This window comes from Biomphalaria glabrata, chromosome 3 (genome assembly GCF_947242115.1).
Source record: "Biomphalaria glabrata chromosome 3, xgBioGlab47.1, whole genome shotgun sequence".
NCBI lineage: Eukaryota > Metazoa > Mollusca > Gastropoda > Planorbidae > Biomphalaria > Biomphalaria glabrata.
The window spans coordinates 31,288,920-31,300,738 of NC_074713.1; the positions used below are offsets into that span (position 1 = coordinate 31,288,920).

Genomic DNA, 11,819 nt, shown 5'->3' on the forward strand with positions numbered 1-11,819 from the left:
AAGGTACATTATCATCAGTAAAAAACAACAAGCAATACTGTGACATAATTTCAACCGTATTTGTTATCCTCAAAAATATTCAACCCTTACCTTTGACCAATGCTACATTGCTTACAATAATTTGAATATTTGGATATGTTAAAAACTAATATACCTTCAGTGCACATAATGTAAATACAATAAATAAAAAGTTGAACAGAATTTTATTTCATACTTGTTTAACTATGTTATATTGATAGTCTCGAAATGGAAAGTTTGTTGGGTATATCCAAAGTCTTCCGGCAACATTGTCAAACTGTGAAACTGTTTCTTCTACTGAATTGTACCTGTAATAAGAGTTACAAGATAAAGACTAACACCTAGTTAAATATGCCTAATTGTGTGCTTTATTGTACTAGAGAAAACACACTACACACTACATCAGGGGTGGGCAACCTTTTCGTATGGAAGGCTGTATAAGAATGTATTTTAAGTATGAGGGCATATATGTAATGTGAATATGTGTATGTATATGTTATAATTTTGGTGGTGGTGGTGCAGATAGGGGTAGTAGAGTGTGTGTAGTTAGCTGACACAAAGCCCCCCCAGGCAAGCACTAGATGAGTGATCAACCATGATGAAAGGTGACGATCCACAGCAATGACTGGCGAAATTTCAAGAAAAATCTGAAGTGAACCTACTCAAGCCAGTGTTTTTCCCAGTTAAAGCACAGACTCCATCAGTTGTTACACTTGTCATCTTGTTTCATTCCTACTCTTTCAACACAGTTCTTGATAGCATTGAATAAATCCTGGCCTGAGGTTGTGTCTTTGAGTTACTCCAAACTGAATAACCCTTCCGTCAGCTGAAACTTAGTATCTACTCCCCAGATGAATATCAATAATTATGCTGTGTCCAGTACTTTCATCCAATGCCAATTAATACTACAAAAAAACCTTGCTGAATTGTGAAGTTGGTGCATCAAATTATCAGTTTGTAACACGTTTAACAACAGTTCTCCTTGACAAGAGTAGGCCTAATGCTTTCAAATTGACAAAACTTTGAAACATAAAAATTAAGAGAAAAAACGCAACTCAAATCTAAATGTTTCCAAAATACTGCAAATCAAAATAATTTTTGTTTACATAAATCATTTTAGAATTATAGAGGACATTTTCTTTTTCATCAAAATTGATAATATAAATTATAATAAAAAAGATAAACTTATTAAAGTAGACAGAAGTTTCATAAGTCACTATGTATACATCTGATTTCTGTAAGTGTCTGCAGGCCACATAAAATGAGGTTCATAATTTGCTCACCCCTACACTACATCAATACTGTGAACATATTCTCATGACATTACACAAACATAGAAAAGTATTAACAATTTCACCATAGTACCGAACATCTGAATTCACACCAATGGATATAGTCCCCTCATCTTCCTCTCTCATGTCATCTTCAAAGTTAGCATCATCAAGATTAATTGCTAAAGATATAGAAAATGTATAATTAGTAGAAAGGTCTAAGTTCAAAAAACGTTTTTTATTTGGAAAAAAATTAAAACTTTCAAAAGTATTTAAAATGTACCAGTACCATGTTTTTTTAGAGAATCTGTCTCCACTGTCAGTAATTCATCATCAGATTGCATCAAAACTTCCATCTTCTTGAAGACTAAATTCAGTAATGTTGTCTAAATCAGCCTTTAATCTTCTTAATCTTCAAATACAAAATTTAATAAAATACTCAGAAAGACACAAATTTATGCCTTTTTAACAGTCAGTTGATAGTTCTAATGAAACAATACCAGAAAAAAAAATTGAAAGAGGAATTAATGGGAAGTTGCATATCATTTTATCAAATATCATTAAAACTATTTTTCTATTCTCTACAGCCCATGGAGACTTTTGTCTTCTTCAGCATTTATCTTTTCTTCTTCCAGGTCTAGACTGAAAGATGTCTTATCATCATTTATACATCAAGTGAAAATTTCTGGTAAAATATTTTTGTCAGGGTGGTAAATGGGAAGTGGGAGAAAAATATATTTCATGTCCATGAAAATCAGAAGCTAGAGATTAGGTACATTACATTTTATAGATATAATAATAAGGCTTGTCTTCGAGTACGAAAATTAATGAGGAGTGAAGTATTTCTTGTGACAACACAGCCCCAGCTGTGACCTACATATTTTGCCACATCAAGGCAAACATAATCATTGCCCGTCAGTGGTCGATTAAGATTTTCTTTTGGCCGTCTGCGTCTGTCCTCGGCAGCGGGTTTTCTTTTGGTCTCAAATGTGTATCCCTCTGCCTTTGTGAGTGACCTCCAGCTTTTTCATTCTGAAGCTGCATGCAACTAGGTGCTCTCTTCTATGTCAGGTAAGGCTGCTCACTTCCCAATAGAAAATGGCATGAAGAAGGGCTATGTACATGCTCCTACTCCATTCAGTATCTTCTTTGGCGTGATGCTGGGTCAAATGAAGCAGCAATTGTACAAAGGCATCTACATCAGGTTTTGTTCAGACGGCAATGTGTTCAATCTTTGATGTCTATTATCCCAATGAACTGTGATTATCACAGTTCAGAAATGTTGCCTTTGGATTTATGTCTAAGAGACGTTTCTGCAGGCCAGACAGACGGCCACTCATTGTGGCTGCGTTATCATAGGTTTAACCTCTGCACAGATCAAAGTCCAGTCCAATGTCTTTAAGAAATTTTAGAACAAGTTCTTCATAATATTGTGCATCAGGTTTCAAAATTTCAAAAGTAACCAACGAATGACTCTTTAATTTCGAAATTATCAACATCCAAGTAATGAACTATTAGGGATACTTGTTCTTGATGAGAAACATCTAGGGTGGAATCAAGCATCAGAGAAAAGTAACAAACTTGCTTGACTTTACCAACAATTGATTCCCTAACTTTATTGCTCATCAAGTTTATGAACTCATTTAGAATTTCTGGTGACAAATAAGGTGTCTTCCCATGTAAGTGGTGTTGTGTAACTTCATCAAATTCTGCAAGAAATTTCAAAGATGCTATGAAGTTCCCAGGATTGGCTGAATTCAGTTTTTGGTTGTGACCACGTAAGCTTGAGTTTGTTTTTGCTAAGTACTAATAGCTGCTGCTACACGCTTCAGAATATCTCTCCAATACTGCTGATTTGTCAGAATTTGCACATGAAACATATGTGACAGTTCATCTGGTTCTGCCTTAAGCTTTTCTTCTTATTTCTTATAACTTCCTCTTCATAAAAGTTTGTCTGTGGTGGACTCCTTCTTCATGTTCTTTCAGTCTCTCAGGTTTCTTCCATTTAGTGAAACCAACTCCAGGTTAGCTGGAGCACTAGATATCTTCATAAAACAGTGCAGATGCAAAACAAAACAGACATCCCAAGTGGTTGAAGTGTGCAGAAAAGAGGAGGTTACAAATTTCTCCTCTTGGAAGCTTTTTTGTGAACCATGATGTTAAACTTCATGGTTTATTTTGAGTAAACTCTACAAGAAACAAATACCGTTCATCTTTGTTTTGGAAAAATAAGCTCTACCCTTTAACAGAATTTTGCTCGCACTTCCAGGCTTGATCTATCCGAAGTCTTTGTACTTAATTACAGCTTCGTCCACTTCTGGTGAAAGTGATTTTGGAAGACCAACATTTGACTTGTCATCACTTACTTCAGAAGTTTTCTCTGACTGTGGTAAAAGGGTATTCCCCTGGAGTCTCTTCAGCACTACTTCTCTCATCAAGAGACATTTTCACTTTTTCAACTGCTGCATCTTTGTATGAATCATCTGAATAGTGATACTTTTCTTCAATACGTTCATGGTCTCCTTTGTTTTCAGGTTCCTTTTTAAAATTTTAAAGGATAAGGATGATGAAATGAACTACCCTATATACCAAGTTACTTCCTGAGAGTGACACAGCACTAGTCAGCACTACTCCTTGAAACTGAGAGTAACCCCACACAGAAAGAGTTAATAATATGTGTGGAATACATGCAACAGGGTCACTGACTTATATAACGTGAAAAGCAAGATTACATGGCAGTGACTCAATATTTAATTTATTTAAAACAAATTTCATACACTCATTTGGGGGCCACCCTTAAGCGGGGGCACGGGGGAATCTTGAAATACTCCCTCCCCCTCACACTAACTATGCCACTGCTATTTAAATGGCTTATAATATGTAGCTTTAAATTCATTTTTCACTCTTCGACTCACTACAATTAGTTTTAAAAAATTGGAGATGATAAATTTGCAAAAAAAAGCAATACAATCTAGCTGGGGGTCTACCGAAAATGAGAAAACATGGCAAGGGGTCTACGAGACAAAAAAGTTTGGGAACCATTCAGGGTATTATATCTACTATTATCTAGACTATAAGAACTATAATTATAGTATAATATATAATATCTTATAGATCTCTATAGATATAGATTTAGATCTACTCATCTAGTAAGTACCAGTACTAAGTAGCTGTACCATTATTTATATATTATATATAGAGTAACTTACATCTATCGAAAACCTTCGTTTTAAGGTACTTATCGAACACCCCATTGTATTTTTTTAAATTCTCCTTTATCTCAATGATTATGACGAAACTAGTCCATTCCTATTGTGCATCGTCCATTTCTTTATAGTTACGTTATATTTAGTTTCATTTTCAACCGAGGAAAATTTTTTTACTTATATTCAAAGTGCATTGGTAATATTGGTATAAAAATTTCACTTTTTTTGACCTCTTGGGAAGAGTGAAGTGAGTCTCGGGTTAAGGGTATTTTTTAATGCCAATGATGCTTCAGCTCAACAAAACCTATATAATACGCTTCTAATTAGGCTGAGAAATATTTGCAACTATTTTTTTAAAGTGTCCTTAGCTACCTAAACATGAAAATTGAGGTTTAAATAGGGGGTGTTCGATAATAGCTGTTTTTATATAAGCAATCTCAGCTTAGTAAAATATCGAACACCATTTTAATGTTAATAATAAACATCAAAGGGATATAGCCCAAAGAAGACAAAATATTTAAATTATATATTTTTTAATTGTTATTTTTTTAAATAATGTAATGCAAAGTACAGATATAAATTAATCATATGTTACAATTTGTATCAGCTATTTGTGGTTTACCGTAAATGTGCTAATTTTTTTTTAAGTAAATAGATTTACATCGATATGCACTAATTGTACCCATTTTAAAAGCTTGATTTTATGACACATATAGCTTGATGCTAATAGCATTATACCTCCGAGACCAGGGTAACGGAGTGGAATGTATTCAGTTGTGTTGTTGTTTTTTTTCAGATGCCCCATTCCATTAACTTCTGAAATATGTGTTATATACCAATACCTAGCGCATGTGCTTGATGTGAAGAGATATTAATAAAATGAAAGGGGGAGGTATAGAATGCAGATATGGTATTTTGAAATAAAATGTGTGAGCACATCCAGGATGTTGTAAGGATGTTGTAAGAAAGGCCTCGGGGAAACTTTGCATTGTGCGGAAGCTGGCATCCACGAAGTGGGGAGCCAGAGACATGCTCCGATCCCTGTATTTAGGAGCAGTCCGATCACAGATAGACTACAGCCTACCTGTGCAAATTTATGGCTCTAGGACTGCTCTTGAACAACTTGATAAAATACAGTCCCAAGCACTAAGATTTGTCTGTGGAACCTTTAGGACAAGTCCAGTAAATGCGGGTGAAATAATGGCTAATATAGGTCCACTAAACCTTAGGAGGGAAAGGTCAGTACTGACCTGCTATGAGCGGTATAAAAGGCTGGATAAATACCTCCCAGCTAGAAAACTAGTGGATGGCTGGAGATGCAGAAGACGTATCCAGATGCAGTCTTTTATGCATCATGCCACTAGACTATCTGATGAAGCTGGCCTCTCCACCAACCAACAAAACATTCAACGCTTTCATCCCCTTCCCCCTTGGTGTCGCCCAACGACCCCAGACATACGCTTGAAATTAGTAGACCCTAATGCCACTAAGCAAAGCCCTTCATCTAACGACCTTCAAATCCTAGCTCTGGAGACCATTAATACCTTCAAGCCCAGTGCTATTTTTGCATACACTGATGGGTCGACATCAATAGATTCTGGAAGAGCAGGCTATGGAGCCTACATCGACTTTCTTGGCTCTTACACAGTCAAAATCTTTGGACCATGTGGTAGTGTTTGCAGTTTTGATGCAGAGACCATGGCAGTCTGTGAAGCCTTAAAAGTCATTGACTCTCAACTCGGTGAGGGACATTTGAGGGCAACACAGATTGTTGTGGTCACTGACTCAAAATCTGTACTACAGGCTTTGCAAAGCCCCGGACCATGGCCCCCCAATATCAACACTGTCATCATGGCTTCACATAACATTAAACAACGCTATGGCACCCCTGTAATTATGCAGTGGGTACCGAGTCACATAGGTGTGACTGGCAACACAATTGCAGATTCTTTGGCCCACCAGGGAGGGCAAATTCCACCTACTGATGAGGCTGTAAGCTTTCATCAAGCCCTGGCTATAATACAAAAAACAGAAATGGAAAAGTGGTTTGAGTGCTGGGACAAGTCCCAAAAAGCCCATGGAGTCTGGGAGCGCATGAGGCGCCCTGACCGCACTTCCCCGTGGTGGAGGCTGTCCAGGCCTGAGCAAGCTATTATAGCACAGTGCAGGACAGGCCACTGTCCCGTTGGCTCATATTTCTCGCGGCTGTGTCCAAATTCTGATTCACGGTGCCCCCACTGCGGGGAAGAAGAGGAAACAGTGCCTCATATTCTGTTTGACTGCCCCAGACCTGCTGATCTCCGTCTCGACAGGTCTGGGAAACCCAAAATTCTCTACCTGTATGGCGACATTTATGCACTACGCAAGATAGCAGGGTTTCTGTCCAGGGCTTTTGCAAGAGAGGATTTGAGCCTCTCAAGCCCTCACTCTAATGGAGTTTGATGATGATGATGATGATTAACTTCTGAAATATGTGTTATAAACCAATACCTAGCGCATGTGCTTGATGTGAAGAGATATTAATAAAATGAAAGGGGGAGGTATAGAATCCAGATATGGTATTTTGAAATAAAAATGTCTTGGGCAGGTAAAAAATAAAGGGGGGGGGGGAGAGAGAAACAGTCAAGACACTGTATCCAGAGATCATCAATAATTGATCGACCATTAGAATGTGACGTCAACCTCAAATACATAGAGTCAGTTGTGCTTCTCGATCTAGACGTGTGGCGCTGAGTCTATAAAATTATATATATATATTATATATATTTGCCATAAAGTATGATAAAGCTCATAATGCGCTACAAAGACACTCCTTTGAAACATCACAAATAATAACAATAACACATTTAACCACTCTCTTATTCTGCCTACAGCCCCTTACCCGCCTTCCACTCTCCAACATTCACACTTTTTCAGTGCAAAGTAACAACATAAATTTCAAGACTCAATCTAAACGCAGCCACCAGACTAACACACAACAAAAAAAAAAATGGTCAGTGATAGCGTAACACACAGGTGTAAACCAGGCCATCAACACAGTCCCAAAACATTGTTCAAGTTGTAGTAAGAACAATGTTGAGGGGAAAGGCGGAGGAGCCATCAGTCGAGTACCTACGGTCAAGCCGCTAATTAGGTCACAAACACTAGGCATGATAGATACGTAGTATATATAGATATGTTGTTTGTGTGTGTGTGATAAATACTAAGCGTTCTCTAAAATACAGTGTTTTTTTTGTTGGTCAACCAGGTCGTTTAGGGAGGGTGGATCTATCTACATCTATAGGTAACACAGCTCACAAGCTACCATAGCTTTTCAGATCCCCCTTCCCCGCCCAGAAAAATATCTAGCACTGACTTTTGAGCTGTTACATACACTGAGCGTGCTAGATCGGCGGCTAGTTACGTAGGGCCGCATACCGTATGTTTTGTTTTTAGGTCAATCAAGTAAACTGTTGTGTCCTGAAATGACTTGGGGAGGGCGGGATTATCTAGATTGGCTACCAAAGCTTATTAGGCTCTCCCCCAAATAAATAATATCTGGATTTATTAATGGCCTTATATCTCAAAATAGCTTAGACCTAAATAAGTACTGGTACGGTAATGTGTCGGTAATGCGTTACTGGGCTTAGCACCGTCAGTTTCTAAGCATAGCTGATCAGTGATAGATTCCTTCGATGTGGAGCATGTGAAAATGACTAAAATCTGTCTGTCTTGACATGACGTAAAAAGAAAATGATATAAATAAAAAAAAATATACATTATAACACTTTTGAAACACCATACTTTTCACAAAATTTTAAGATTATAACACTTTTAAAACACCATACTTCTCGTGTGTTCGATAAGTTCTTAATATGTTCGATAACATAAGATAAAGGTAAAACAGTGTTCAATAATTTAAGCTTTTGAAAGCATCGACCTGACCCACTTTAACATCAAATATAAGTTTAACTTTGAGTAGTAATGTAATAAAACATGTCTACTTTTTAAGAAAAATGGATGAGGAATTCATAGATACAATCAGTTTTTTTCTAGGTCTAAATTTTACGGAGATACACAAATTCAAACATAAAAAATGTTGGCGACTGAGCTTAACTTGTTCGATAAACGTAAGTTACTCTAGATCTATATGATTATCATTAGATCTATTAATAGAATCTATAAATATATTACTTTAATATAGATCTAGAATCCTAGAATCCATTCTAGATTTCTAGATCTATTATTATTATTAAATTATTTTATAATGTATACTCATTATTCAATGTATGATTATTGACATTAAAATTAATTATAATAATTAACAATACTAAAGTAAACTAATAGTTAAATAGTAATAGAGTAATACCAAAACAACAAGTTGGTCGGCAAAGGTATCTGCGTATCTAAACTATTAGATGATCATGATAGTAGATCTACTAGATGTAGATCATGTGTGAAAATAATCATAAACATATTGTTACATATAATATAATTTCATACTTAGATTTAGATTGTTAATGTTACTGTAACTGGGCCTTCGATGGGATACTTAATAAATAGAACTTAAATAATAGAATCTAGGTCTAGATCTACTCTCTAGTATTAGTATTAGTATTAGTAAGTAGACTAGATGTAGTAATGATGTAATGGATGTATTATAATTATATTAAACTATTATTCACAATTATTGTGTATAATATTCTACGCCATATTCTAAACATCTAGGTTAGAATATATTAACATTCATTATTACCAGATCAACGTTTTAATTTGATATAGAAATATCATTAATATGGAATAGATCTAGATCATCTAGTCAATTCTAGTCTAGGTCTAAAATCCTTTACTTTTATTCACTTTTAAGTTTGGCGGCATCCATTGTTAATTAAAAACATATAGAAAATATAGAGTATCTATGATAGATTCTAGATCTAGATCTAAATCTAGTATAAATAGTATCATATAAATATAGTACCAGGGCCAGGTGGCCGAGCCTTGCTCGGAGGAATAATCTAGACTAGATCTATAGTATAGCTTCTTATATTAGGCACAGCTCATCAAATTCTCCTTTTAGAAACACGTCGCTTTTTTTGTTTATAATTAATTTGTTTTTATGTTTGGAGCTAAAAACGATGTTTCGGGACAGTGCATGTCCAATTTAAGATAAGTTCCTGTATTTTTGTACCGCTTTTCCAAAGCAGATGGCAGTTTTTTAGATTCTCGGTAACCAAGTATGTAAAGCTATTGTTTAAACCTCCCCCGGCAATTCATACCCATATAAGGGATGAAGGCTATATTATGAGCCTGTTTGATCGTAGGCTGGTGGATCTATCAAAATAAGCTTCCAAACATCTTTAGAAAGACATTCCAATCACATTCATACTGTTAGCTGTTAAATAAAATTTAAAAAGGAGGTGTTTCAATGAATAATAATGAATTAAACACATTCTCCTATAGTGCACAAGGCAAAATCGTAATAAGAAATATTATTGGGATTAATAAATCTATGATTTTTTTCAATAAATAAATGTGACCTAGATCGAGATATCTAGAATATATAATTTATGAATGAAAGAAAAAGTGCGGGCTGCTAATTTGAAGCCAGAGACCATGCCCACTGCAGGTGATCACGCCAGGCGAGCGCTGGTGGTGAGGAGAGGTATACACTAAGCGTGTAGTGTCACAACCTATCATACAGGTAGTGGAGGGAAGGGGGAGAGAGTCATGAAAAGAATTATAAGCATCTATGGGAGGGAGGGGATGTAACAAAACGAACATCCAAATTATGAAAAGAAGAGGGTCCTTGGATGGGAATTAAAAGAGACAGAGAATACATGTAGCCTAGTTGAAAATATCATGTTTATTACATTATAATAATTAATTTATAGATCTATAATTATATAGATTTATTTCTGTTTCTACACATAGATTATATAGGTAGGCATATATATATATATATATATATATATAGAGAGAGAGAGAGAGAGAGAGAGAGAGAGGCAATATACTATAAATACATATTGCAGAAGTGAATCTACTTCTTTTAATACAATCTAAATAATTTTTAATTAACACAGATATAATTTATTAGCAATAACATAGTGGTGTTTCTTAACGGTGCTCGATGTGTGCTGAAGGAGAAAGCACAAAAACTGCGTTTATTATAGGAGCATGAAGTGACCTGATTTATTTTAAAATAAAATCTTGACTATGAGTGGTAATTCAAAGAAACACAGCTATTTTTATAGTCCTTTAGTTGCAGAATAAGAATCTGCTTTCAGTTTTTTTGTAAGTTAAACCGTCACCAAATAAAAAAAATAAAATAAAAATTTACCTAGTTCCCGAATACGGTGTGCCTAATATAAGAATCTACTATAGATCTATTACCGCAAAGTATTTACCCGAGCATATTTTTTAATGACGAAAATGAGCGATCTGGTAGAGGACTACCAATCTGAAGAGTTGTTTTTTTTTGTGTTCTTTTAGTTCTAAATGACATCCTACATACCCTACTGTGATGATGCCATACTCTACTGTGATACATTGCGATTCGAATAGAAAGTCTCCCTATAGTATCGAAAAACAAATCTCACATTGAATCTTTTGCGTTCAATCTTAACTATTGGCCTATTTTGGTAGAAAGTCTTAGCAGTGTAACTTCTCAAATGATTACGTTCAGAATTTAATTTTGCAATTAGTATATTCATTATGGATTTAGTACAAATTTAAGCATCAGGTGATACAAAATCTCTGCGTTACAGTGTAAACGTGCACCTTGTAACAAAGTAAATAGCCCAGCGTGACGGTCAGACTATAAGAAGTTCATACCATTTCGCAAGAACATTGCTGTTTGTAGTGCGGTCTTGTCACCGTATGACCATGATGGTGTGCAAATATCTTTAGTGAAGGCGTTCAAGAAGTCTTACTTATTTTCTATAAAGTACCGGTACCCATGTCTCAGATCCACAAAGAGGCGTTGAGAGAATTTGGTAGACACTGATTTTGTATGCAAGCGAAGCTATTTATTTCACCACACTCTCGCTTGGAGGCGTCCAAAAGCACGTCCATGACTAACCCTGATCACATATCAACCTCCATTTAAATCAATGCGTCATTTGATACTATGGTTCCCATCATGGGCGTAGCCAGGATTTTTTTTCGGGGGGCTGGCTACCACCCCTCCCCCGAAAAAAATATATTAGAGCTCCCCAAGCACTATTTCTGGTTTTGACAGCCAACAAAGTGCATATTCTGAGGTATCTACAGTGCATTTTCCTGCTATTAAAAAGTTTTATTTCAAAAACCTAATGTGCTATTCTTACTGACTTAGACCCTCCCGCGC

General features: G+C 35.8%; 1 protein-coding gene across 10 annotated transcripts in view; it reads right to left on the reverse strand.

The window, feature by feature from the left end:
* The window catches only part of LOC106073783 (Fanconi anemia group M protein homolog), a 143,031-nt gene extending 131,529 nt beyond the window's left edge, over positions 1-11,502 (reverse strand). The window contains exons 1-4 of one of the 10 annotated variants that reach the window (XM_056024523.1): positions 10,986-11,502; positions 1,579-1,701; positions 1,384-1,471; positions 215-326 (exon numbers count right to left, since the gene is read on the reverse strand). In XM_056024523.1, coding sequence (XP_055880498.1) covers positions 215-326; positions 1,384-1,471; positions 1,579-1,645 — 267 coding nt within the window. In that variant the 5' untranslated portion in view covers positions 1,646-1,701; positions 10,986-11,502. Of the gene's footprint in view, positions 1-214; positions 327-680; positions 1,022-1,375; positions 1,472-1,578; positions 1,702-8,843; positions 8,864-8,977; positions 9,000-9,230; positions 9,402-9,452; positions 10,309-10,985 lie in introns of those variants that run through there. The other 9 variants (XM_056024520.1, XM_056024522.1, XM_056024521.1 and 6 more) reach the window with 9 other exon arrangements.
* Positions 11,503-11,819: the final 317 nt, after the last annotated feature.